At 49.8% G+C, this 26,798-nt stretch overlaps 11 protein-coding genes across 11 annotated transcripts; 6 read left to right on the top strand and 5 right to left on the bottom strand.

Annotated features, from left to right (window-relative positions):
• Window positions 1-729: 729 nt before the first annotated feature.
• Window positions 730-3,063, bottom strand: LTR84_004252 (uncharacterized protein; the record flags this gene model as incomplete). The annotated part of the gene is made up of 3 exons (XM_064847829.1): window positions 730-1,424; window positions 1,511-2,417; window positions 2,443-3,063. The coding sequence occupies 3 exons, from the start codon at window positions 3,061-3,063 to the stop codon at window positions 730-732; spliced, it is 2,223 nt and encodes a 740-aa protein (XP_064704368.1).
• A 1,758-nt stretch (window positions 3,064-4,821) lies between these two features.
• On the bottom strand, window positions 4,822-8,363 carry LTR84_004253 (uncharacterized protein; the record flags this gene model as incomplete). The annotated part of the gene is made up of 3 exons (XM_064847830.1): window positions 4,822-4,873; window positions 4,925-8,208; window positions 8,262-8,363. 3 exons carry the CDS (start codon window positions 8,361-8,363, stop codon window positions 4,822-4,824), a joined length of 3,438 nt encoding a protein of 1,145 aa, XP_064704369.1.
• Window positions 8,364-8,852: 489 nt separating this feature from the next.
• Window positions 8,853-9,840, top strand: LTR84_004254 (uncharacterized protein; the record flags this gene model as incomplete). Its single annotated transcript, XM_064847831.1, has 3 exons — window positions 8,853-8,897; window positions 8,951-9,005; window positions 9,089-9,840. 3 exons carry the CDS (start codon window positions 8,853-8,855, stop codon window positions 9,838-9,840), a joined length of 852 nt encoding a protein of 283 aa, XP_064704370.1.
• A 387-nt stretch (window positions 9,841-10,227) lies between these two features.
• On the bottom strand, window positions 10,228-13,611 carry LTR84_004255 (uncharacterized protein; the record flags this gene model as incomplete). The annotated part of the gene is made up of 1 exon (XM_064847832.1): window positions 10,228-13,611. The coding sequence occupies one exon, from the start codon at window positions 13,609-13,611 to the stop codon at window positions 10,228-10,230; it is 3,384 nt and encodes a 1,127-aa protein (XP_064704371.1).
• A 502-nt stretch (window positions 13,612-14,113) lies between these two features.
• Window positions 14,114-15,375, top strand: LYS4_1 (mitochondrial Homoaconitase; the record flags this gene model as incomplete). Its single annotated transcript, XM_064847833.1, has 3 exons — window positions 14,114-14,171; window positions 14,234-14,422; window positions 14,474-15,375. The coding sequence occupies 3 exons, from the start codon at window positions 14,114-14,116 to the stop codon at window positions 15,373-15,375; spliced, it is 1,149 nt and encodes a 382-aa protein (XP_064704372.1).
• Window positions 15,376-15,802: 427 nt separating this feature from the next.
• LTR84_004257 (uncharacterized protein) lies at window positions 15,803-17,647 on the top strand (the record flags this gene model as incomplete). Its single annotated transcript, XM_064847834.1, has 1 exon — window positions 15,803-17,647. The coding sequence occupies one exon, from the start codon at window positions 15,803-15,805 to the stop codon at window positions 17,645-17,647; it is 1,845 nt and encodes a 614-aa protein (XP_064704373.1).
• A 672-nt stretch (window positions 17,648-18,319) lies between these two features.
• LTR84_004258 (uncharacterized protein) lies at window positions 18,320-19,027 on the top strand (the record flags this gene model as incomplete). The annotated part of the gene is made up of 1 exon (XM_064847835.1): window positions 18,320-19,027. One exon carries the CDS (start codon window positions 18,320-18,322, stop codon window positions 19,025-19,027), a length of 708 nt encoding a protein of 235 aa, XP_064704374.1.
• Window positions 19,028-19,648: 621 nt separating this feature from the next.
• Window positions 19,649-21,257, bottom strand: LTR84_004259 (uncharacterized protein; the record flags this gene model as incomplete). The annotated part of the gene is made up of 4 exons (XM_064847836.1): window positions 19,649-20,953; window positions 21,027-21,094; window positions 21,146-21,177; window positions 21,226-21,257. 4 exons carry the CDS (start codon window positions 21,255-21,257, stop codon window positions 19,649-19,651), a joined length of 1,437 nt encoding a protein of 478 aa, XP_064704375.1.
• Window positions 21,258-21,722: 465 nt separating this feature from the next.
• On the bottom strand, window positions 21,723-22,316 carry LTR84_004260 (uncharacterized protein; the record flags this gene model as incomplete). The annotated part of the gene is made up of 1 exon (XM_064847837.1): window positions 21,723-22,316. One exon carries the CDS (start codon window positions 22,314-22,316, stop codon window positions 21,723-21,725), a length of 594 nt encoding a protein of 197 aa, XP_064704376.1.
• Window positions 22,317-23,283: 967 nt separating this feature from the next.
• Window positions 23,284-24,405, top strand: LTR84_004261 (uncharacterized protein; the record flags this gene model as incomplete). Its single annotated transcript, XM_064847838.1, has 1 exon — window positions 23,284-24,405. One exon carries the CDS (start codon window positions 23,284-23,286, stop codon window positions 24,403-24,405), a length of 1,122 nt encoding a protein of 373 aa, XP_064704377.1.
• A 907-nt stretch (window positions 24,406-25,312) lies between these two features.
• Window positions 25,313-26,523, top strand: LTR84_004262 (uncharacterized protein; the record flags this gene model as incomplete). The annotated part of the gene is made up of 2 exons (XM_064847839.1): window positions 25,313-25,781; window positions 25,856-26,523. The coding sequence occupies 2 exons, from the start codon at window positions 25,313-25,315 to the stop codon at window positions 26,521-26,523; spliced, it is 1,137 nt and encodes a 378-aa protein (XP_064704378.1).
• Window positions 26,524-26,798: the final 275 nt, after the last annotated feature.

Consider the following 26,798-nt stretch of genomic DNA (forward strand, 5'->3'; position numbering starts at 1 on the left):
CCTGCCGTTGCCTGTCCTTCAACTTCTCGCTCTTTCCATCTATCTCATCTCTCAACTTGAATGCCAAAACCCAAGCAATAGCTCCGCAAGGACGCGCAGGGAAACCCCTTGACGGGTCTTCTGACACGACCCCCTACAGAGAGAGCCTTCTCTGGCCTTCGCGAAGTCGTGTCGAACCGCGTCCATCTCCCATTCCCAGTCTCCTTTATGCGATCGACTATCTCTATCTGCCACGCCTGCGGCACTCTCTTCCGAAAGGCTGTACAACAGTACAGACACGTGATGACACGTGACTCAATCACCATGCTAGCTGTTGGCGGAAATGCATAAAATGGAGTAACTCACAGTATTGGCTGATCATACAGGCCAACGCAAAGGCGGTCAAGCATGAGTTTTACTCAGCGAGTTATACGGAAATGATACAGCTAATTGTTGAAAGAACTTCGAGGGGCTCTTAAAGATGGAAAAAAGCCGTTCTAGATCGCTTCACTAGCAAATCTATATAGCAGGTAGAACAGACAACATTAGGTACAAAAAACAAAGCATTTTGTCGCTTTAATGAACTACCCTATTGCCACATAATCATGCCAACACGATCAAACCACCGGATACAGGACACCGTTTTCAGGCCTGCACCTACTCGACTTTCCCAACAACTACCATATCGCAATCGCAATCCTACGATTCTTCAATGCCGTGTTTGTTGAAAACCTCTCTAATCCAAAGTTCCTAATACTCAAGTCTGTGTTGAACCAGGATTAATCTGGAGTCATTATCCTCCTGCAAGACGAGGGAATCATCACGCTCGTCTTCTTGTTCGATCGCACGTCTGAAAACACGGATGTGGTCGACATCGACTAGACTGTCATCCTCCTTAATCTCACTCTGATCATGTTGATTCAGGAATCTCCCAATATCCAATACTTCAGATTGATCTTCAGTTTGTCTAAGCTTTTCCTCTTGTCGAATTTCATCAACGTCATGTACGTTGACTTCTTCGTCGGTATCCATGAAATTGTCTCTTCGAACCGTTTGGTTGGATTTCAATACCGTAGTTTCACCGATGCTCTCTTCAAGATTATCGATTTCGTCGTGTGATAACGTGTCCATGTGTTTCGCTTCGCGTGGCCCAGCATAGCAAATATCTCTATCTGAAGATCTTTCATCTTCGGAAAATTCGTCCCTCGATAGATCATCATCATGATCATTTTCGGGAGAAATATCCCAGTCTTGTTCTACGGGTCTCATGGGTTCGAAATTATTCACGACCTGGTTATCATTGACTTCGGGTGGGAAAACTTCGTCGTTCAATTCTTCTAAAGAGTCATCATCAATGATTCTCAAGAATTTATGATTCCTGCAAGGGCGGCTGGTGTATTCTCTTGCGTTGTATGTTGCAAAACAATCATAACAGAAGTTGGTGTCTGGACAGGATTTGCAAAAGTACAAAGAATATCTTAAATCTCGACTGCGATTACGGCAGAACACGAAAAAGAAATTGCGGTATCACAATACACTGACTCTTGTAGAGCAACTCGAGCAGGTGGATTGTCGCCCAGAAGCAAAAGACAATGGCCAATATGGTAGAATAGATTAGGATCCTTAAAGGAGGATTTGCGAAATTCGGCCCCAAGATCGGCAAGTGATTGTACTCGGAGTTGATGCTGGAGGGCTTCAGGTGTCGGACAGGCCGCTTTTGGAAACAAATCAGTCAGGTATGAACCTCCTATCGATATCGCCCAGTCCAGAGGCATTCTGCCTGCCAAGTCGCGAATATCAATGCGCATGCCATATGATAGCAAAAGGTCGATGGTCTTCCCGTGAGATTTCCCTAAAGCACAGGATAGTGGCGTCTTTCCGAATCTATCGCAGGCATTTAAGTCGGCTTTCCCTTCAGACAGCGCGGTAAGACATCGACTCTGGCCTTTCCAAGCTGCCTCATGGACTGGTGTAAAGCCACAGTTTGGACATGATCGGCAGAGAGCACCAGCGCCTTGGAGAGTATAAATTATCTCAGCATTACCTTGCCCGGAAGCGTAGTGCAATGCGGTGTGTCCGTATTTATCATGTTGATTGAAGTCGACACCTTGACGTAGAAGGGCTTGACAAACTTCGAGGTGGTTGTTGTTTGAGGATAGTATAAGCGGTGGACTGTGATCTCCTTCTGCAGCATCCAAATTTGCACCTTTTTCAATAATCGTTTCCACAATAACTTTATACCCTTTGAGTGAAGTGTTCTGTAGGGCAGTTGCATATTTCCCCGGAGCGTTGACATTTGCCGCGTTATCCAATAATATCTTGACGGTCCTTTGGAAATCATCTTCTTCCAGAGCCGTTGGGATGGGCTCTTCTTCAGTCGAATGACTCTGGTCGGAACCGCTCGACCAATCACGCATAGTCGGGGGGGTCTTTGCCACCTTCCTGCACCAAGTGCAATCTGACCAATGCAGCTTGAAGAGCACTGCCATATCTTCCACACTGATTGTTAACATCAGCTCCTCTTTCTAAAACGAGCTTTACTGCTTGGTAAGAACCTTTTGACGAAGCAGCTTGAAGAGCAGAGCCAAATATACCTCCACGAGCATGGACGTCTGAGTCGTGGTCAAGCAAGGGTTCCACAATGTGTAAGCGACCACTCGCACATGCGGCTTGGAGGGAACTTCCATACCTTCCACTTCGAACATTCACGGTAGCCTCATGTTGCAAAAGCTTCCGTACAGTCTCAACCGATCCAGATAAAGATGCTCTTTCCAATGCGATACCCAATCGAAATCGAAATGGACCATTGACTTCAGCTCCTTCGACTAGCAGCATATTGACTATCTCGGATTGACCTTTGCCTGATGCTATCTGCAAAGCAGCGCCATTTAATTCCGAGGCATCAACATCAGCACCATGCTCGAGTAGGTGCCAAAAAACACGACAGTGGTTATTGGCAGCAGCAAGATGTAAAGGCGTCTCATCATTCAAATCGATTAGATTCAAGTCTGCGGAATGAAGTGGTGTATCATTCCTCGAATTATATGTATCAGGTTCGGTCCCGAGATCCAGCAATATTCGCATTACTTTTAGGCTACCTACCGCCATTGCCAATGGAATTCGAGTTTCCAGGTGACCTTGAGCAAAAGGATCAGCACCATGCCTGAGTAAAAGCCGAACGACGGGCTCGGAGGAACCCAACGCTGCGTGATGAAGTGGAGTACCATGCCTTGTGCTAGGCGCTTTTGGGTCAGCTCCAGCATCTATAAGTAATTTAACGATGGCCTCATCTCCCCCGAGTGCAGCCACATGCAGAGCTTCGTATCCGATATCATAAGGACTTTTTATGAGAATGTCCCCAGGAAAGAAGTAATTTGAGGGCTTCAAAATGACCTCCCTTAACGGCAATGTGCAGTGGGGTGATGGAATATAGCGTAGCTGGCTGTTATTGAAAGAGGATCCATGGAATGTAAGTTTACAAGTTGACACTCAAAGTGCTTTGTCTCAATTTGATGTTCAAAATTTTTGGGGCAAGATGACGGAGAATAATAGCACGAGGCTGGTATTGTTATTTTGATCTGAATTCGAGAGATCTGATGGTCGTGTTCACCATCTCCCGAACAAAAAGGATAGGTAGTTGACGTCGAGTGCTGCCAGAGGGGGAAACAGGATTGTCCAAACCGCAACCGAGAGTGCTGGAGTGCATAGGACATCGTTGACTTTGGCTGAGAACACGAGGGTTGGCATTGGCTTGAGGTGAGGAGGATGATAACCAGTGGCAGGGTTCAAGGTGCACCTGCAGTCTTCTCTTTCCGGCCTTCGAGCGAACAAGTCTCATCCAGTTCATTTGACCCAAGGTGTGCAGACCTCTCTAATGCGCCAGCCATTTATTAGCTAGGACTGTTCGTATTATAATTCGTATTATATCACATCCGCGCCTTTGACTGTAGCTCCCTGCGATACTTGAAAAGCGGGTCGTGTTCAAGCAACACCACCAAAGCTTCAGGTGGTCTAGACTTCTAAACCACGAGCTTGGCACTGATCTTGCAGCATGGCTGAAGCCTACCTAGGTACAGCCTGAACAGGCTGAGCGCAGGGCCATCTATCTTCGGCTTTCCAGTCGTGAAAAGCTATGTTGTCGAAAATGCTGGGTACTAATGATGTCGGTAGGCTTGGATCAGAGGAGAGTCGGACAGACTGGTCAAGTAGAAAGGAAGACAGAACAGCTGCGTGAAACGCATCGACCTTTGTAGTCAGTGGCTGCAATTCTGCCATGAGATTTCAACATTCTCATCGTGGCATGTGGCTTGTGGTTTTGCTTCTAAGCTGTCAGATGATATTGCACTGTCAGGTGGGAAAGTGCCAATCACAGACGATCCAAGACTTCGGTGCATTGAACTTTTCAGCCGAACCCAGTACTTCACAAGTGGAAGACAACCAACGTTGATGTCTGGTCCCAGGTATGGCAGAATCGGTCGTTGGAGAGTACTAATATCATCAAAGCCTGCCTGTCTTACTTCAACATAATATAAAAACCATGTGCAGGCGGTGACACGATGCACGCGCATGTAGGGTATCTGACGAGTAAGATCCACCCAAAGACTTCGCAAGTGGGAACACTGGGTGGAGGGCAGTAGGCCACCAACCTCTCGGGTCGAATCAGGTCTGCCTGCGTGTCCATGGGAACACATGATCCAATCATCTCCGTCTTCCACACAGCCGGACATGTGCATTCTCCTCGAGCATGGAAATTTCCAGCTTCGTGTCACAGCTGCTGGAGATTGCTGGGGGTTCACAGACTCCGTAACATCATACAGGATCCTTCACCAGGAAAATCTCGTCTCATGCAGCAGTGAATACCAGTCTCGTCTGTCCCCTCTCTGGTTCGGCGACCCTGTTCATGTGTTAGATACTGGTCTTCTTCAACTGATTCATGGCAACTTACTCTTGGGCATGGACATCTGGTGCCTCTTTGATATCGGATCTGGCCCCGGGACTGATCAGGATGAACTGTTTCCCGATACTTTGTCTTGCCCCTTCAATTAAGAGATTGATGCTGATAGATCGATTTACTGCATCCATGAAAACATCAAACTCGTCCAAGCATCGGACTGGGGATCCCATGGCTTCCCATATCGCCAGAAGTAAGCAGATTTGTGTAAACGACTTCTCGCCCCCCGATAACGTCCTAACTCCTCTTCCGGTCCCATCTCTTGTTGTAATGTCGGGTTCGACCTGGAGTTCCATCATCTTTTTCTTGTGGTCCATGGCCACCTGGCCTCGGAAGCCTCTCTCACTAAGCATATACATGAATTGAATCTTGATACGGTGTGAGATCAAACTCCGGAACAACTTCCATCGGTTTTTGCGTTCCCTAAGCGACTCCCATAACTTCTCGAGCAGCTGTTCCATGTCTTTCATCTCCTGCTGCGCTCGGTTGTACGCTTGTGAGCATTCGGCTGCTCTGGCGGCAATCTGTTCTTTGCTTGCCCCGATTGTTCTTTCATGGGCCGCATAGTCTTTGGAGAGTCTCTTGTACTTTGCATCGAGAGCTTCATAGGTCACTCCTTCAGGAATATTGACCCGCTCGGATACCGCACGTGCTTGCTCTGTGTAATTGTCGATGTTGTTGGTCATCTCGTCCAGCTTGCGATTCATCGTCTCCCGGTCCCCCTTGGCATCACCAATTCGTGCTAGTGCTGCGTTCTTCTCACCCAGAGCATATGCCCTCTTCTTCCCGGCCTTTTGGGCCATCGCCCGGGCATCATTCGCAGTCGCTTGGAGGTGGGCTATCCTCTCATCCAGATCGGTAAGCTTTTGATGCGCCTCTCTAAGCTTGTGCTTGACGTCGTCCAGAGCAGTGACAGAGTCTTGATATGAAGTTGAGTTGATACCCTTCTCTTCCTCTGCTTCCCGTTGAGCTTCTCTCAGGGCATCCAGTATACCGCCTTCAGAGCTGTCTGCATTGATCGCGTCACTCAGGCGTTCGGTTTCTTCTTGGGCTCTTTGAACGGCCACTCTGAAATCACTACTGTCACGGCCGTGTTTGACGAGAACTTGCTGCGCTTTTACGTGTTGGGCCTGAACACTGCGGAATTTGTCTTCAAGCTGAGTGAGTTGCAGCTTTGATTCTTCGACGGCTTCACCCTGTCTCCTGATACTCTCGTCGATGTCAGTTCTCATGCGGGGCCCGCCTTGAAACTGGTGCACGGGATCTTGAGCTGGTTGTCCATTCCGATAGAACAAAACAGCACCTCTGAGTCGAGTATTGGCGCTGAAACAGTAGCATCTCTTCACATTCCGTAGCGGCTGGCCTGATGAGTACAAAGTCTCCGAAGCCTCTGCCATGTCCGGAATCAGAATGGCCTGTTCGATGTTGTGTGCAATAACCAGTTGTTTCCTTACAGACTCATTGTCAATCTCCAAAATCCTCAGAATGGTATCGAAACGAGCGTCTGGCTCGTGGCTGGTCACATCTATGGGTTGGTTATTGCCGATGAAGATCGGCAAGAAGCATTTCGTCCGTCTCATAAGGTCGCTCAGTAGTCTTTCGTCCGTCTTATTGTTCACAAGAAAAGCATTCATCGTGCCACCAAACGATTTCTCCAGAATTGAAGACCAGTCCTGTTTGAGCAATTTGACATGTTTCCCAAGCGGGCCAATGGGGCGAATCTGGAATCTGGTTTCATTCTGAATGGCCCTTAAAAGCTGAGGCATGTTCTGATGGAAGGCCAAATCTTGAGAATTGCGATTGCGCGTCATCTGATCAAGTATTTGGGTCTGTTGTTTGACTTTGTCCTCCTGGGAAGTCCTCGCTTGGTCAGCCTCCTCGACAAGTCTTCGAAGGGTCTCAACATTGGCTTGCAGTTCAGGTAAACGTTCAGCATGCTCCTTTTCATCCCGCTTCGCTTGAAGGAGTGCTTGTTCGGCTTCTTGCAGGGCCTGCACGCGAGCGGCAGCACCTCCACCGTCCAACTCGGCCAATCTGTTCATTTCTTCTTCGATGGCTTTCTTTTTAGCGGAAATGACAGCTTCGTTGCCCTTTAGTCTCCCCCGAATGGTACGTTGGTCCGTTTGAGCTTGTGTGGTGGCTTTCTTGACTTCATCATGCTGTGCCTTTGCCTCATGCTTTTCTTCATCGACTGTGGCGAGCTCAGCACTTGCACGTTCAAAATCGTTGGTGGTGTTAGTGGCGTCTTCATCTGCTGCCTGGTATGCCGCTTCGAGCTGGGCAGCTTTGTTTTCCGCATCGACAATCTTAGCATCCGCTTCTTCGATCGCTTGGATGTACTTGTCCCGCACTGCTTCTTGTTGCTCAACTTGTATCCATGCCAGCATGCGGCGGTATTCTCGCATTTTTGCGAGGAGGCCATCATGTTTCTGCGACAATTGTAATTTCGTGTTGGCGCTTTCCATGGATTTTCTCAAATCCTCCAGATCGGGGGCTGTAATTTCAATCTTTGCTTTGATGTTTTCCGACTGTTCTTCGATCAACCGATAATCTTGATCGAGCTGTTCCAGTTGAACACCCTTCATGAACAGTTTGTACTTTTCGGAAGCGGCCGAATTGGAGATAAATTGCCTCGCCTGATCCTGTGAAAGAACGGACATGGGATTGTCAAACTGCATCATCATGTGATCCAGAATATCCTCCAGGTCCATTTTCCGGGATGAGATGATGCGACCCTTTTCCGACTTCAGCTTGAAACCACTGCTTCCATTTCCCGCGCGGGAGAAAAAGCGTTGGACTTGAATTGTTTTGCCGTAGAGTTCCGGCTTGTAGGCGTTTTCTCCTTGATTCTTGATGTAACAAGTAATTGAGGCGTGATCTCGACCCTCCTTGATAAAGTCTTGAAGTCGGGCGCCTCGATTAGTGGCGGACGCCTTTCCACCGAGGCACAGTGTGATGGCAGTCAAGACTGCGCTCTTCCCACTACCATTCTTCCCACAGACAAAGTTGATCAGAGGGCCAAATTTGAACTCATATTTCTCATGACACATGAAGTTCAATAGATCCACCCCCTCCAGAATTCCATATTCAGCCGCTTCATTTCCCTTGCTCTTGTTTTGGGCTGCTTTGACCCGGAGAGCTTGTGTGGCAGCAACGTCGGCTTGTTCATCATCAGTGTCGAAATCTGAAGGCGGAGTGCTTGCGACAGGTGAATCTTGTCGGTCAGTGAGAGGGGTTCTTCGGATCGAGGATTCGTCGCTAGTGCGTCTTCGTTTATTCTGGAATTAATGTGAGCGTGCTTTCCTTGATCCTTCACTATGTCTAGGCCTACCGAAGCAGATGCGGGTGAAGAGGATGGCGCTGGGGTCTGTCCTTGATCTCCGTCACTTTCATCGTCTGAACGGTCAGGCGCCGGCCTCTTTTGGGGCGCCATGGGGCAAGGCAGAAGCGACAACCACCAGTGACGGAAATGTGAGTTCTACTGGGGATGGGAAAGGTGCACGATCTCAATTGTCATGTGGTGTTGCATGTGCAATAGATTGAGATCGCATGGGTTATCAGCGACAGCGGTGGTGGTGGTGGTGGTGGTGGTGGTGGTGGGTCCCAGGCAGTCGCGTCTTTTGCTGACACGTGCACGTGGTTGTCATTTTACGCGACGGGGGTTTAGCCATTTTTTTCCATTTCCACTCGGATTTCACTTCCCCACATTTGCATCATCTTGAATGATTCTTGACAGTCACTCGTTTCTCCGCAGCCTCCAACCTGGGAATTGTTCCAGACGCATGCCTGCCAGTGTACGAGGTAGAACGAAACAAGAACAAAACCTAGCTTCACCTATTGGTTTCTAGGAGCTTTGAGCTTTCTGAGCACTCTCTTCAATCAGGCCCAATCTCATCCTCAGAGGAGGTACCCCTCCGACAGAATGGCTTCGGCCATAGCTAAAGATGGCGACAGTCCAAAAGCAAAGGTATTCTATCCGATACTCGAGTTCCAACCGAATCTAATGAGAGTGTCCCAAAGCCCAGTGCCTTGCGGTCCATAATCGCCGGCTCTACAGCTGGAGCCGTGGAAATTGGTGAGTCTCTCCACCGCATGGAATTATGCTGGCAGCAGCAAATCCTTGTTATCCATTCATCTACTCATCGCCTTTTGCAACAGCAATAACCTTCCCCTTCGATTTTCTCAAAACAAGAAATCAGCTCAATTTACGGCTTCCCGAATCCAAAAAAGTCCCTCTCCCTCCGTTTCCTTCCAAAGCATGGTATACAGGATGTACCACGGCTGTCATAGGAAACTCGGCCAAAGCGGGTGTACGCTTCTTGGCTTTTGACTCATACAAACATCTCCTATCAGATGCCGATGGACAAATCTCCGGCCCCAAAACAGTGCTTGCTGGGTTTGGTGCTGGAATCACAGAATCTTTACTCGCCGTTACACCCTCAGAGTCCATCAAGACACAGCTAATAGATGACCGAAAGAGGGCGCAACCAAGAATGCGAGGTTTCATCCACGGCTCAACCTTGATCGCAAAAGAAAAAGGTATCAAGGGGTTTTTTCAAGGATTCGTTCCAACCACTGCAAGACAGGCCGCCAACAGCGCAGTTCGCTTTGGCACATACACGACTTTGAAGCAATTTGCGGAAGGTTATGTCGCTCCTGGAGAAAAGTTGGGTTCCGTCACGACGTTTGGTCTTGGAGCAGCCGCCGGTGTGGTCACTGTTTATACAACGATGCCTTTGGACACGGTCAAGACTCGAATGCAGAGTCTGGAAGCCAGCAAGAACTACAAGAACAGTTTCGACTGTGTTGCCAGCATTTTCAAGAATGAGGGACTACTCACATTCTGGTCAGGTGCTTTACCAAGACTAGGTCGGCTGACATTAAGTGGCGGCATCGTCTTTACCATGTGAGTCACCCAGCAATTTCCCTCGGATATCTATTGACCTGATATTCAGGTATGAAAAAACCATCGAGCTCCTCGATTTACTAGATCCACACAAGAGATTCATATGAGGTCTTCTGCTTCGATAGATGGCGCTCTCGCAGAGGTGTTTAAGATCTCAACACTATATACTACACCATGGTAATTGTGAATTCACCGATCCCGAATTGAAGGCAGGAGGGCAAGTATGTGTCATTTGGAACAGGGAAGCCCAGCGAAGCTAGACACGGCAATATTTAGGTTCGAGATGAAACAATCCTCACAGGAGGAACGGGTCCTCTGATAGTCCTCATGATACCCAATACTAAATATACGATTTTAGAGATCCACCATGCTTTTCCTCCTATGCCCCAGCCTAAGCCTTCGTCCTGATCTGCTTGACAAGTCCTTCGCCCAGGGCACTCACTTCAGCCAGGACGGCATCCTTGTTGAACACACACTGCGCTTTATCGGTCCCATCATCTTCTTCCACCGCCGCTGCAGCAACTGGCACACTGGACCAACCCAGCCTGACGCGCCATTCCTTCTTTCCCACCACCGCTGGCCTCCACAGTCCAGCAATGACATCTCCTCCATGCCCATCATGGAAGAATAGTGCAGTATTGCGGAACGTAGCTTTCAAGTCCTCAATGAACAGCACCACAGGATCGTAACCGATCGAATCAATGTCCAGTGATCGACCGAGCTGAAGATTCTTGAACTCGCCTCCATTCCTCTCCCGGCGTGATCTAGACCCGGCCTCGCCGCCGTGGTGCTTGACCACAGACGGCTTGAGATGGATACGGAAGTCGAAGTCGTCAAGGGGGCTCACAAACAACCCCGACCAGTCCTGCTGCTCCATTTTAGACCCGCGCTCTTTCACCATTTCGACCGCCGCGCTGGCCAACGCCCTAATCCGTCCGGCGACTACTCGCTCTGGTCTCGATCCTTGCGTCCAGACCGTACCGGTGGTATCGATGTTCGTGCCGACAAACCAGGTCATTGTGTTCAGACTGGGATCGAGTTTCCGCCACGCCTGGAACCGCGTCTTGGCTTCATTGACCTGCTCGCCCGTCATGGCCTGGGACAAGCTCAGATCGGCGACCAATGGTGTGATGGAGAAATCCCAACGCGACAGTAGATGGAGACAGCGGAGGAATGCGGTCGTTGGTGATCCGGGCGCTGACCATGGAGACGGGCAGAGGAATATGTGCGCTGCAATGATTTCGAGGACTTCTTCAGGAAGGTGGTGCAGGAGGAGGTGTGATGAGATCCATTTCTTCAGGAGGCGGATCGTGCTTGAGAGGCTTGGGAAGCGTGTGCATAGATTGCGGATGGCGGTTGTATGGATCGGCGCAGCGATGAAATGTCGTTTGTATGCTGCTAGTGCGGTGGCGAGCGAATCGCGGACGGAGCCGTGGAGGGACTTGTCAGACAGTGCTGTCTGCAGGAGATGTTCCTCGCGATCATGATAAATGCGCGTGCGGAAACAGATTGGGGAGAGATCGGGGGCAGGAGATGGGTAGATGATGTCGAGAAATGAGGTATTGAAGTGGCCATTTGTTGCCAATTCGGTATTTTCCAGACCAACGCGAGTGCTGACTTTGGAGTCGGAGGCGGACAGGAGCTCTGCAAGTTTGAGGAGGAATGCAATCTTTGTATGCTGGATCGCTGGGAGCGAGTCTGGCCATCTTGTGGATGAGTCAAATTGAACGAGGATATCGATTGGTTCCGTGGTTGAGGGGAGCAAAGGATGGCTCGCTGTGGAAGAACGAAGGGCGGCACTAGTCGGAGAAATCGACCGGATTGGTAGTGGCAGACCTTCGAGTCCATGAAGAGCTGATGCCAAAGATTGGTAAGTGTTATTGATGAGTCTGTATGCATCCTTCGGCCCCACAGATGCATCGTCGCTCAAAACACTGGCTTCTAGATCGCCACTCTTCACCGACACTGAGCTAGGAAGCAGTTCGAAATGATGTAAAGCCAGATGTCTGACTATTTGCGATGTGACCGGGCTCCCAGAAGTCCAGACCAAGCTCTCAGTGATACTTCCATCTCTGAAACGCCTTCGCTCAGCCTTGTCACCCCAGAACTTTTGGAACTCTCCAGCTTCATCCGGTTCTTCGGCAGAAGGACCGCGGTCCACAAGACGAGCAACAGTTTCTGGGTTTGTCAGAAGACGGACTTCGAAGACGTCTTCGCCAGTCGATGGATCTTGTTTCAAAGCCCAAGAATGTTCAGTGAGTAGCTTGAAGTCCACTAGTGATACCCTGTCACCAAGACCACGTACCAATATGCTGTGGAGTTTATGCACCTCCCGCTGTTGTTCTAATGCAGTGCTGAATTTCCCCATGGGGAACCTCATCGAGAATATTTCATCGAATTGCAGCAGAGGCTCCGCAACCCGTGACATGAAGACTGACTCGAAAGTATCGAGGACTTTTCCATTGACATTCGTGAGCGATATCTGGGCGTGATGGCGGAGCGATTCGTAAGACCAAGGACTCATTTTGAAAAGGATGTTGACACCAGTTTCAACATCGAAAAAAACAGGTAACTCAGAACGAGGAATGTCCACCGCAGTGCTGCCAATGACCCAGGGATTTCTTAGATCTCGTCCAGATAGAACTTGAAGCATTGCTTTGAAGAATTGGAGGCTGCTATATTGTTTTGAAAATAGCGGATGGCCACGATGACCGCCACCACGAAGCAGTATTGCACACATCTGGGTCCATTCTGGATATCCAAAGCCTCCATTGGTGATAGAACTCGAGAAGCCGCGCTGACGTAACCATGTCTGACCGAGGCGACATGCGTCGTCAAAAGCCGGACTTCTGGCTGACTCCAGTGTGCTGGTATGTTCCATGACTGAAGCGACTGATCGTAGACAGCTGTTGTAGAATGGAGTGGCTTGTTGATGGCCAGCATCCTCATAATTGGGTAAATGGCGCAAACAATTCTTGGTTGGCAGGGTCTTGTCCAAAGGTATTGACTTGCTAGGAAGTCCAAATGAGACCTGAAACTTGAATTTTGATATGGATAACTGCTTTGGAGTCAAGTTGAGAATTGGTAGCAGATCAACATCATCCGCATAGGAGAAGGACAAGTTGAATTCTGAGTTGGCTTTTTCTTTGATCTCCAACGCAATAGATGCAATATAGAAAGCTCCTTTATGGAAAGCTCGATTGTTCAGATAGTCTTTCTCTTGGAGAGTTGCATCTGGCAGGATAACCTTCACTTCTATGGTTCTGTCGTCCCTAATACTGAGTTGGTTCGACATGGCACCTTGAAGGAATACCTGACTTGGCGGAATGAATTCGAACTTGTAGTTGGTTTCCTTGGTGGGAGAAGGTTTAGAAAAAGGTATGTTGACGCCCTTCTTGCGGAAAGATTTGAGAACGTCGGCTGCAGTCATGGCAGGCTTTGGTGACATTTGCTTGACGATTGATTCGAGCCTGTTGGCCACATCGATCCATTTGGTACGGAGTTTCTCGTAATTTGGTTTGAGCTCCGTCCCAAGTTCATGAACCTGCAACGCAAGCACCGAGGACTTGTTGATTCCTCCGGTAGGTAATGAAGTCGACTTTCGAGATTGGTCGCTGGCTGTCTTAGCCTTGTTGTGAGACTCAGATAATTGCTTTCTTGTTCGAGTATGTTCGTGTCCATTCACAAATGAGTTGGCGTGACCATCTTCATTTCTATGGTCAAGTTTGCGCCTTTTCAACGAACGATGGTCGGAATGAATATTTGAAGCCGCCATTCTGCGTCCAACTTCGGACCCGAGCCGGGTTTTGAGTTGATACTAGCGCAGATCAACGCATGAGTCGTCCCCCCTCAATCACGGCTTCAACAAATCCGTACATCCATAGTCTCATATAGGTGGTGTTCATCTCTAGACCTGGGGCCGAGAAAAAAGCTGCACTATCTCAACTCCGAAACTTTTTGATGCCAAGAAATTGTCCATTTCGGGAGTAGCCTCATGCCGCCCTGTCGATGAACTCCAATTGAACTTTCCAAGGTTCCTCCGAGCGAGTAAGCTAAGCGAGCGGTGAGTGACAAGCAGGCGGCAGAAAAAAAGTGTAAGGGGGAGAGCATGAACTCGTTGGAGGGAAGCAGCAATGGAGGTTGTCTTGCGCCTTCCGACAACAAGAGTCATAATCCTCAAGAGTTTCCTAGGTGCCTACCAATTCAAGCACAATGCATCCCACCTGCGATCCAAGTCCAATGTTTCAAAACACTTTCAGTTTCTCTCCAACACAATCATGGCAACCACGTTACACCTCCGATCCGAGTCCAAGCCACTTGAACACCGCTCCGCCTGTAAGTCACCCATCTTGATGGACACAGTGACAGGTGGACTTCAAACTGACATACTACTCAAGTAACTCCTGCGACGACCAAGGCGCTCCTCGACGCCGGCTACAAAGTAAATGTAGAGCGAAGTCCCGAAAGAATCTTCGAGGACTCGGAGTTCGAAGAAGTTGGTGCGACTCTGGTTCCTGAGGGTTCTTGGGTTGATGCTCCTACAGAACACATAATCGTTGGCCTCAAAGAACTGCCCGAGGACAAATGTACGCATCCATACTACCCCAATCACTGTGGTTCGTGCTGAACAAATCTAGTTGCTCTCAAACACACCCATGTCCAATTCGCACACTGCTACAAGGACCAGGGCGGCTGGCAAGATGTCCTCTCTCGATTTCCCCAAGGAGGCGGCACCCTTCTAGATCTCGAATTTCTCACAGACGATACGGGACGTCGTGTTGCGGCGTTTGGATACCATGCAGGCTACGCAGGAGCTGCTCTCGCTGTCGAGGCATGGGCACACCAGCTCAAGAATCCTTCAGATGCGGCTGGGTTGCCCGCAGTCTCCAGTTATGCTAACCAAGATCTCCTCCTCGCTGATGTGCGTTCAAAGCTTGAAGAAGGTGCCAAAATAACTGGTCGTCAACCGCGTGTTCTTGTCATTGGTGCCCTGGGTCGTTGCGGCCGTGGCGCTGTCGACCTGTGCACTCAGGCCGGCATTCCCGATGAGAATATCTTCAAGTGGGATATGGCCGAGACTGCCAAAGGTGGTCCCTTCACCGAGATTGTCGAATCCGACATTTTTGTCAACTGTATCTACCTTTCGGATCCAATCCCACCCTTTATCGATGAAGCGTCACTCTCTTCGGACAAGCGAAACCTATCAGTGGTGTGCGACGTCTCCTGTGACACCACCAACCCTCATAACCCGGTTCCAGTTTATACTGAAAACAGCACTTTCTCCAAGCCAACACTACCGGTCAAGGGATACAAGAATCCTCCTCTGTCTGTCATTTCCATTGACCATCTTCCTAGCTTACTTCCTCGAGAGGCCAGTGAAGCCTTCAGTCAAGCTCTGCTGCCGAGTTTGTTAACTTTGAATGCTCGCAAGACCTCTCGTGTGTGGCAACAAGCTGAAGAGCTATTCGACAACAAAGTCGGAACCCTTCCTGAGACGCTGAGAGGTGCATGGAAGAAGTTGATGGGTGGAGGTTCGTAAATTACCGACCTATGATAAAGCCATGAAAGATATAGATAAGAATTCAAATATGGATGAAGCCGTCATACTTTTCTCTCCCCTACTTACGTCTGGTGTGACCACGAGAACTACGAATAAATCAGCTTCATGGCCTAGATCGAGAAAAGGCGAGTCAGTGGGACTTTGGAGAAGATATGGGCCACGATTGTGTATGGCGATTGGCCATCCACGAGATTGAGAGGTGCTAGAATATTTATCCCCAAATCGGAAAACAATCCCCCAACTTGAACTCCAAGGCTCCGGGATCGGCCCAAAATTTCTCATAATCGCGGAGTCATGGTTCACACGCCACTAATCAGATGATGTGTATTGTAAGAAAAACGACTTCACGATTGAATGAAACAATATATTACATATCTCTCCTTGGGCTATTGATTTCTTCTTCACCATGCTTGCTGCCGTTGGGCAACCTGTCCCCAACACTGAACATGCCGTTAGTGTGTCACTTCCATCATGGAAAGCAACAGTGGGGTACGAGGAGGGAGAAGAATGGGTGGTTTCCAAGATGAGGACTGGATACCCTAGATTCTTCATCCATCTGAGTATCCAAGAGCTGCAGAATGAGGTCTTGAAGCTGCATGGACGCGTAGCAGAGGCTGTCATGCTCTTCCCGACCATCGCTGTGGCGAATCGATGCGAGAAGTTCTTGCACGACAGAGTCGACGGTCTGGCCCCTGAATCCGTCCGCGTACTGGTGCTTGCTCCAGTCATCAACAAGAACAAAGGCCGGAGCGTTGAAACGGTCTCGTCGGGACTGGCTTGCGTATTCTTTCCCAAGGAATATTTCAGCACAGCCAAGCAGGTCTGGCAACACTCCGGAGACGGCATCTCGAGTCGAAGAGGAGAATTCTGCCTAAAGGCCCTCCGAGATGGGTTTCTAAAACCGGTATCTTTCTCGCCGACAAAGCCAAAGTCGGAAGATGTCTACACCAAGGGCCCGCGAAGGTATCAGCGTCCGACCTCACAAAATGGTATCGTTCCTGCGTTGACGGCCAATCCTGAACCAACACCGACCCAAGATGAAACCCTCGAAATCGAGGGCAAAGACTACTTTCAATTCGTGGAGGAACGCTTTGGACGAAATCTCAACGCCAAGCTCGCCTCACAGGCCAAACTTGCCATCCGTCGACGCATTAGTGGCTGTCTGACCGACGACTCGGATCTGGATCAGGCACTCGCCAATTCTCCCAGTAATTGCGACAGTCGACATGTCGGATTGAAAGACCACGACGTCTACCTCTTCCCGACCGGCATGTCCGCCATCTTCAACACGCATCGAATCCTCCGGGCCAACGCCGCCGCCAAGGGGATGGAACCTCGCAAATCCATCTGCTTCGGCTTCCCCTACGTCGACACGCTCAAGATCCTCGAGAAATGGGGACACGGAGTGCAGTTCTACGGGTTTGGCAGTTCCGCCTGTCTGGACGATCTCGAGAGACGCCTCGAATCGGGCGAACGTTACCTCGCGCTCTTCTGCGAATTCCCTAGTAATCCACTCCTCAACTCCCCAGATCTACTGCGCATCCGCACACTAGCGGATAAGTACGGGTTCGCGGTCGTCGTGGACGAGACGGTTGGAAACTTCATCAACACAGATGTGCTCAGCCATGCGGATGTGGCCGTCAGCTCTCTGACCAAAGTTTTCAGCGGCGACAGCAACGTCATGGGCGGCAGCGCTGTACTCAACCCGCAGACCAAGATGTACGCGGAGTTGAAGCAGACGCTGGAGAGCGAGTACGAGGACAACTACTGGGCCGAGGACGCGGTGTTCATGGAGCGCAACAGCCGCGACTTCCGCGCCCGCATCGCTCGCATCAACACTAACGCCGAAGCCATCGCGGCGAGACTGCAGGCGTGTCCCTCGGTCAAGACCGTGTACTATCCGAAGAACAGCCCTTCTCGGGCAAACTACGAGGCATGTCGAAACCGCGATGGTGGGTACGGGGGACTGCTGTCTGTGTCGTTCCAGCATCCGGAACAGGCCGTGACGTTTTTCGACCAGCTGGAATGCCAGAAGGGGCCGAGTCTCGGTACGAATTTCACGCTGGCATGTCCGTACACGATTCTTGCGCATTATTTGGAGCTGGAATGGACGAGTAGTTGGGGTGTGGAGCCGGATCTTGTGAGGATTAGTGTTGGGCTGGAGGAGGCGGAGGATCTCACTGCGAGGTTTGAGAGGGCGTTGAAAGCTGCTGAGTCGGCGGTGCCTCTTCATGGGCAGGGTGGGCAGTAAAGGCGCGGAAGAAAGATGACCTTGATTGATGAAAGAAATAATGGAGACGGTGTGCTGTTCAACTCAGCCTCTCGTCTCCTACTTTACTCAGATGTCATCAGATAAAGACTAGAGATGGGCTGTAGACAGCGTCTATATATTGATCTTGACATTGATGAATCAATGACACATGGACCGAGAACAAGACGAGCACAGTAATAAAGGCTCCAACGCTTTTGTTCGTAGGAAGAGCAGCAAATGATCAATCACCGGACTGAGAATGTTCTAGCTGATGTTCCCCTTTATTACTAGACACCCAGGGGTTCCAAGGTTCCTCCCATTCCGCTCCGCTGTACTGCAATGAGCGGGACTTGATCTTCCCCGCACTGCCTTCATCCTCATCCACCCCTCATCTCAATCTCATTCAGGACACTGACAACTTGCTGCTTCATTGGGGATACGTCATTCTGACATTTCTCTTCCATTCTATCTTCATGGCTCGTGAGTCGTGAAACTCTGACCAATTCCACGAAAATACAATGTGAAAGCAACCACAACGTCAACGGGGCGACAACAATTACTGGTCTGCCACTATTTGGGAGTCAGTCATTACACAGTCATCGTTCACATCAAACCGCCATACCGTACCCCGTCCTCTTTCTCTCATAGCATACCCTAACAGACCCCATCAAAATGGCTTGGCGGTGCAGCGGCGCGAGCAACGCTGAACTCATCTCCAACCTCTTCGCCAAAGGGCTGATAACCTCACCACGAGTCCGCGACGCCATGTCCTCGGTGGACCGGGCGCACTACTGCCCCTCGACGCCCAGTGCGGCGTACGAAGACTCGCCTCAATCGATCGGCTTCCGCGCCACCATCTCCGCGCCACACATGCACGCCGCGGCCTGTGAGTCGCTGCTGGGTCATTTACCTGAGAGTCGCGGGGCGCAGGTGCTTGACATTGGCTGTGGGAGTGGGTATTTGACGCATGTTCTCGCGAACTTGGTGTGCGGCGCGGATGGGCGTGGAGACGGCAAGGTCGTGGGCATCGATCATATCCAGGGTCTGGTGGACCTGGCGGGAGGGAATATGCGGCGGAGTGAGGAGGGGAGGAGGTTGTTGGAGACTGGGAAGGTGGAGTTGGTGGTTGGGGATGGGAGGAAGGGGTATAAGAATGGTGGGCCGTATGATGCTATTCATGTAGGTGCCGCGGCCAAGGAAATGCATGCGGATCTTCTGGAGCAGTTGAAGAGTCCTGGGAGGATGTTCATTCCTGTCGATGATGAGGATGGCTGGGGTGGTCAGTGGATTTGGGTGGTGGACAAGGATAAGGATGGCAAGGTGACGCGCACGAGGGATATGGGTGTCAGGTATGTGCCTTTGACAGACGCTCCGAAGTGAATGTGATGAGAGGATCGAGGAGAAATCCGACAGAGAGATATTGACCAAAGGCTCCACGAGATGAGATGAGATGCTAGGTCGAACGACACAACAGAGGCCATTAGTAAAGATTGGCAGAGGCTGCTCGCAGAGGCTTCTAACACCTATTGCGAGGAGGATGAATGATCTCGAATAACACGGTTCAAGATCACAACTAATGCAAATCGCATTCCCAGTTGACTGCAAAACACGGAAGCAGGGCAAGGCGACAAGACTGCTTGTTGGACAATGCCACAAATAAGTGGTGATGAACATGCATCGCAGAGGCGCCGCGGACTTCCGTGTGAGCCAACAAGAATGCGCCGTCTCGTATCACCACACAAGCATGGTTACAATGATATGGAGTTTAATGCATCCAAAGTATTTGAGGAAGGTGAGGTGACTAGTTGTTTGACGAGCGTACAATCCGTTGAGCGGATTGAGCATTTGCGAGTGATAACTGTATGAATAGTCTAAATGATGGCTCGCTCCACATGTCAATATTGCTTTTGATCTGCACTGCACCAGGAAAGTGAAAATTGACCTCACTCTTCATCCCAAGTCTGCTCGTGGGGTATCATGGGGCCTGGTTGATTTTCATGTTCAACCCTCTGAGATGGGCTCTTCAGCAACATAGTGCAAGTAGGCACCCAACAACTTAATTCCTTCAATATAGTTTCGGCGATCCAGTTTCTCGTTGATACTGTGAGCGGCGTCCGTACTAGAACCCATAGGAAGAAGCAAGACATTCTTGCCCGTGGCCTCCTCAAAAGTGATGGTCACTGGAATACTGCCGCCTTCACGGGTGTAATCTGGATCGACACCGAAGACCTCCTTGACTGCTTTTGCGGCAGCAGAGAAATTCCAATGCTTAGGACTGGAAACCCACCACTTGCCTCCGTGCTGTTCGGCAATTTCAATGGTGTTCTTGGAATTGAGTTTGGCGAATTCGCTCTTGACATGCTTGATGACGGCCTCATTGACTTTAGACCCTTCCATGTCTGGTACAGTCCTGATGGAGAACTTGCCAATCACCTTGGCCGGGATGACTGTCTTCGCGCCAGGAGCGGAAAAGGCACCTTCGATGCCGTGAAGAGACAAAGAGGGGTACCGCCATCGAGCCATCAATGTTTGTTCCTTGTCTTCAAAGATGGTGGTTTTGGAGCCCAGCGATTCGTATAGATTGTCCATGGTATATGCGATGGGACCATACAACTTCTTCTCATCATCCGTCAGAGGGGCAACTTGTTCGTTGATTCCAGGAATCAGGATCTTGCCATTACCATCAACCAGGGTACTCATCAAACGAACCAGGTCAGTCATGGGTTCTTGGGTAGTACCCCCGAATACACCAGAATGTAGATCCTGACCTGGGCCTGAGACTTCGAGAGAATAGTACATGACTCCACGAAGTCCATATGTCAGACATGGCTTCTCGGTGCCCAGCCAATAGTTATCAGAGATACAGACAGCATCGGTATCCTTGAAGTATTTCTTGGCTTCAGCATTGATAAAATCGTCGAGGCCCTCGGAGCCATATTCTTCCATTCCCTCGAAGCAACATAGGAGATTGACGGGAAACTCGACACCGGCTTTTTGATGTGCTTCAATTGCGTTGAGCCATCCCAGAACGGGACCTTTGTCATCTGTGCTGCCACGGCCGTACATACGATCCTTGTCATCGATGGTCAGAGTGAACGGTTCGGTGGCCCAGCCATCCTCCAGTAGTGCGGGTTGGACATCGTAATGGCCGTAGACCAGGATGGTACGCTTCTTCTTGTCATTCCCATAGCGAGCGATGACAACGGGAGGGAGATCGAGGTGTTCTTTGTGCGGTTGTTTTCCTAGTTCTCGTAGTTCGACTTCGGCACCCAATGCTTTCAATTCTTCGGCAAGGAATTTGCCCATCTGTTACGAGAAGGTCTGGTCAGCCCCTCCCTCTCGTCTTCTTGTTTGCCAGTGACTGAGATGGTGGACATACTCGGACAACTTCTGGTCTCTTGTCTTCATCGGCCGAAACTGAAGGAATGGCAACGGCTTTCCGCAAGCCTGTAGTTGAGTCAATACCCCGCCATGGAAAACTATATATGGAGTACTCACGATCAATGAAGGATTCGGCCAATTCATCGACCCTGGATTCGGTTTAGTAGGTTATGATGGCATGGGGGTGTGATCCCTACTTTTTGAAATACGGTTCCAATTGAGGGGCCATGTTGTGATCAGAGATATGGCCGTAGTATGTTCGATAAGGTGTCACAAACAAGGAAGGCAATCTGCTCGCAAGAGGTAGGACAGAAGGACGAGAGATTGATGGTTTACAGAGACTGCGTTGTAGAGTCCTGATGGAAGCTGGATATCTGGACCACATGAAAGAAGGAAGGGCGCATGAATTGCTGTAGGAACAGGAAGGAGCAGAGCGGCTATGTGCGGTTGGAGAGTTTGTTGATGGTCGAGTCACATTCAAAAAACCATCGGATCGGAGATGGGAGATGGGAGATGAAGTGATCAATTACGACAGCTCCAATCACACGAATTGATTTAACATGGATACATCTGCTCCAAATCCGACGGAGATCAAGGATGGTGTGAGAAATGTGTATTGAATACAATCGTCTAGAATATGCTGGTGCTCGTTCTATACCTATCCTACAGCTTCACCTCTGCCCCGGGTAGGAGTCTATGCATCTCTCTGCCAAATTTCCTTTCTGATTTCTCGGTCTTCTCGTGCAATTCTCTTGCCCTTGCTCCATCTAGACTTGACCACAGCCGTGACAGCTTCTTGCATCTTCTTCTTGTCGGTCACTAGTCCGTCCACGACCCAAGTGACGAAGAGCGGCGCACAGTCATATTTCTTGGCCAATTTCTTGACGCTCCAGAGCGTAGGATCTTGAACCCTCAATGCTCTCATCTCGGCCATATCGGCGTCGTTGACATGGTATCGCTTTTCTCTTTGCTCATGTAACGGAGGGGCTAGCAAGGCTTCTGAATTGGTGGTTTTGACCTTTCTGGGATCGCCGTTGGGAAGAAAAATGTTTGGAGTGTGCATGACATTGGGCATGCTGGGAGGAGGATTGTGAATGATGTGATCATGCTGTTCGGTCTTTGTGGGTAAGAAAGCGGGATCGGGTTTTATATTGAGTCTTGATCTTGTTCTCCTGGCGGATGATTGATGGCGGCGATATGATGGAACCAAGATTTGAGCACATAGCTTGTAGAAGCGAGAGGAGGCATTCAAGGGCGTGGCAGGTGTCAGTGGTATTAGTGATTGCATAATGTCGGAGATGTCGCGTGAAGGGTATGTAGGTAGTTGAGCAGTGAAAAAGGTGAAGCAATGATGGAAATTTGATGGATTGGCTGGCGTGATGCTGGACGGAATCAGGAGAAGATGAGTATGGTGTCGACTGTGGATGCCTGATGCGAGGAGGTAGACAGGCTTTGCCCTTGAAGTCGCAGCTCGCGGCGAGGGACAGAGTGAGTAGGGAGTGGCCGGTGATGATCTCGACGACGAGGGAAGACTCGATAATGCATGATCCACTGTCACAAGAGCAGGAACCACTAGTATGGGATATGAGCTAAAAAGCTTGGCATCACTTAATGGAGCCCTTCAGCTCGGGGAACTTGCAGTGTTCGTCTTGGATTTCAGCCCCTCCGGAAGAGAGCAAAGATTGTACCTGGGCAATCAGAATGGAAGGAATTAATGCCATGTCACAAGACTAAATCACTTTGTACATTATGATTGAGGATGGTAGCACATGAGCTGGAGCCACTGCAAGTTTGATGCTCTATTATTATTATTATTGCAGTCCCCGTGCCATCGACATTAGTTCCCCCTCAACGCCAATACCAACAACTACCACTGCACTGCTACCTCATACGTCTCCCACTATTACCCAGCTTCCTCCTACATCATACCTCATCCCTCATCCCTCACTCTTGACCGTTGCACAGGCCACAAGTTCCTCTCTTCAGTTGGCCAGAGAACACCACATACACAACTCAACCTCTGGCTTAATTTATCTTCATACCAACCTCTTCATCTCCGCCAATTTCCCTTCCTACTTTCACTGCTGCCTCCGCCCCCCTCATCCCCATCCCATTACGTCGCCCGCCCGCCCGTCCCGACCAACCCCTATTCATTCACCTTCAACGGACATGCTATAATTCGTGGTGGTGGCTGTCTTTGTTCAACTATTCCATCCCTCCCCTGACACCACATGCTTTGCGCCGCTTCCTCCAACATGACTTCAAGAGATCCCTCCATCAATGCTATCCAACCCAAAACAAACACCCCTTCTACGGAATCAAAAGATTCTGCTACTCCCTTGTTGAAGACCAAGAATTTCTCTCTACCTACCTCCGCCAGTCAGTCATCTGATCCCGCGGAGAGCGATCCAAATACAAAGCACCGAAAAAGAGACTTCTGGAAGTTCAAGAAGCAAGACGAAGACAAACAACAACAAAAGGGCAAAGCAGCTGCAGATACAAATCCAATTCCACGCACTGCCTTGAGCCCGGCTCCCAACAAGTCCCCAGATCCAGCAGGTCCCGTCTCCCCTGGTCGAAGCCTTCCTTACGCACTACCCGCATCCCCGAGCGTTGGGATGCACTCCTCTCGGCCACAATCACCAGCTTCATCCATGATCTTTGAACGAAATGTCCAAGAAGATGTCGTTCTCCCAGAGACTTCTCCCCACCTTCCTTCCCATGTCATCATGGAGAACCATATCGCACCAGCTCTTGACGCCTCCGCCGCTGCCATCACCAACGAGAAACTCGATCCTGATACTGTCGAGATTGTCACCCATGCCACTCATCAGCCTGCTGCTGTCACAATCACCGGTGTTGGTCCAGATCATTCTCTAACTTCTTCCGTGACCGAGGACTTCCCCTCAACTTCGCGATCGGATCCAGAGGAGGCTTCGAATTATGGGTCTCTGGATCAGACAGATGTTCGCCGTTTGAGCTTCATCTCCTTTGCCGATGTCGTTCATGGTGAGCAGGAATTGGTTGATGGACGCCGAGATTCAGCCCACTTGTCGGGTCATCATGGTCTGACCGCTCCTCGATCACCCTCACCAATTCGATCCCCAACCTCTTCGGCTGCATTTGGAACTTCTCCCCCAACCAGTGTTTCTGCATCAATCAAAGGCTTCGAAACGTCACCTCACCGCGCACCAAGAGGTACAGCAAGTCCCCTCCCAGGTCAAAGTTCACCTCTGGCAAGCGGTAGTGAGATCAATGTCGAGACTATGAGACAGGCCTTGCGAAAGACGGGCAGTGGAGATCTCAGTCACTTTCGAAGTCCTCCTACCAGCGCAATTGGCAATGAGGATGGTAGTTACGATCGACCATTCCGGTAAGAATGGTCCAACAGTGGGATGATGACAACGGATCCCCATGATATGAATGCACATGATCTACGCTGGCGCACATCATGGTAAGGACGGTGGGTGATGTTGGGTTGTAAACCTTTGCAGCGGGAGTCTTGAAGGAACTCTTTTGGGTTAGATGAACCTCGTTTTCTAGTATTTTACGTCGCCTTTCTCTTCGACATGATTATGTAGGACACCACCGCTAGATACCACCGACTGCCTCACTATTGAGGCCTCGCTAGATTGAATATGACAATTTCATAAGTATTATCACCCGACCCAAAATCCAGGACTGAATACTGATGCCTGACCCGAACGTGTTTCAGCTTTCCCCTCTTGCGTCCGTCTTGGCGCCTGCCGAGGTCTGATGAACGCCTCATTTGACTACTCGGACCCAAGTTACTATTCCTCCCTTTTGACTCCGCCTCCTGGCAAAGATGATGTGCCCCGGATTTCTTTGGGAACTCTATCCCTAGCTCGCTTTTGTGGTCAGGTCTAACAAAGCCATCTCGCTTTTGTTCCTCTCGTATTTCGTTCCTATTGCTCCCAAAACGCGTCTAGAAGCGGGGTTTGACTCAAGATCCTGCTAGTTCACAATCATGTGAAATGGCTATATATGTCACAGACGACCTCGGTTTCATCTTTCATGTAAGTTCTGCCAGTCGCATTTCATCAATCTCGACTTGAGATCTCTCGACCGTCATCTCTTCCCCCTTGTCCTTAGCCCGGCGCTCCTTGGCTTCAGGCCGCTTGACCACCATTCATACTTCGAAGAATCCAAATCCTTCACGCGTCGAGCATTGTGACTGGCATCTCACCCTTTAGACTCTACCACAGCATCATCCGACTATCATTGAAGTAGAATCGGGTTCCTGGTTCGCACGCGCGTACAACCATGGCGGTTCAATCAGTACCATCTAAATTCCCTTCGCCAAAAGAACTACTTATTTCTCCTTACATTACTGGCCCTCTTCTTCTATATCTTACCAAAATCAACCCCTCGGCTTTGGAGAGGATTCCATGGTTTCCTGATTTGTCCATGACCCTCCCGTTTTCTCTTCCTTTTGATATTCGCAACAATGTGACTCTCAGGCCAACTCCACTGCTGAAAACACTCAAAGTCCTCTTCGCGTTCGGGGTCCTCGCTCACCTCAACCGTTTCTTGAATCGCCGTGCCTTGAACTATGGACATTTGAAGAAACAGGGCGTCCCTTGGGATTTCCAGACCGAGGGAAAGGAGACCATCCTGATTACTGGTGGATGTAGTGGATTTGGCAAGGAAATGGTCAAGATGTTTTCTCAACAAACGAAGAGCAAAATCCTGGTTCTCGACGTCCAAGAATTGCCGGTGGATCTCAAGAATAGTAGGTCCAATCCATTTGTGACGCCCTTGTGGAGAGGCCATGTCAAGATGTATCATGCTGATTAGTCTTTGTAGTTCCCCGCCTCACTTACCACAAGGTCGACCTGACTTCAAACGAGGACATTCACAACGTGATTGCCAAAGTCCTATCCCAATCTCCACCAACCGTACTAATCAACAATGCCGGAATCGCCCACGCTCACACCATCCTCGATACAACAGATGAATTCCTTGAGAAGCTCTTCCGAATTAACGTCATGTCCCACTTCACCCTGATTCGCTTAATTCTCCCCACGTTGATGAAACAACGCAAGGGACATATCGTCTCCATCGCCAGCATGGCGAGCTACACCGGTCAAGCTTCTCTTGGAGACTACTGCGCCACCAAAGCCGCCGTTCTGGGCATGCACGAATCGTTAGTTCAGGAATTGAAGCATCGATATGAAGACCAGGGCGGTCATACGATCCAAGCCAGTATTGTTCATCCTCTGTGGGCGAATACGCCTTTGGTTGGAAGCTTTGGTGCGGAACTCAGGAAATCGGGACAGCCAGTGCTGACTCCAGCTGATGTCGCGAGTCGAGTTGTGAACCAGGTTTTACAGGGAGAGAGTGGAAGTGTCTTTGTCCCTGCGAAACAAAAAGCAGGATCGCTCTTGAGAGCACTACCTGACTGGGTTGCACTGGCTGTGAGAGCCACTCTGGAAGGTGCAACGGCCACTGCACGTGGGACTAAGCCGACATGATGACCAGACTGGGGATTCACATCCATTCCAATTTTGTGCTTTGGCCTGGGGTTGTGACTTGGGCCTGTTCACTATCTTGCATCGTCTCAGCTGTCATACCAATATTGTATGCACACAGGTGTGGTATAGTACTGTTTCACCGCCAGCTCTATCTTCGTAGTTAATCTTCGTTTTTTGAATCAAACTCCCATGTACAATACAACTATCTGGTCAAAAATTTCATGACGTCTTTTCGTGTATAGTTGGTTGCCTTTAGGTGATGCTGTTCATCACAG

Source organism: Exophiala bonariae (genome assembly GCF_035927105.1).
Source record: "Exophiala bonariae strain CCFEE 5792 chromosome Unknown scaffold_19, whole genome shotgun sequence".
Classification (NCBI taxonomy): Eukaryota; Fungi; Ascomycota; class Eurotiomycetes; order Chaetothyriales; family Herpotrichiellaceae; genus Exophiala; species Exophiala bonariae.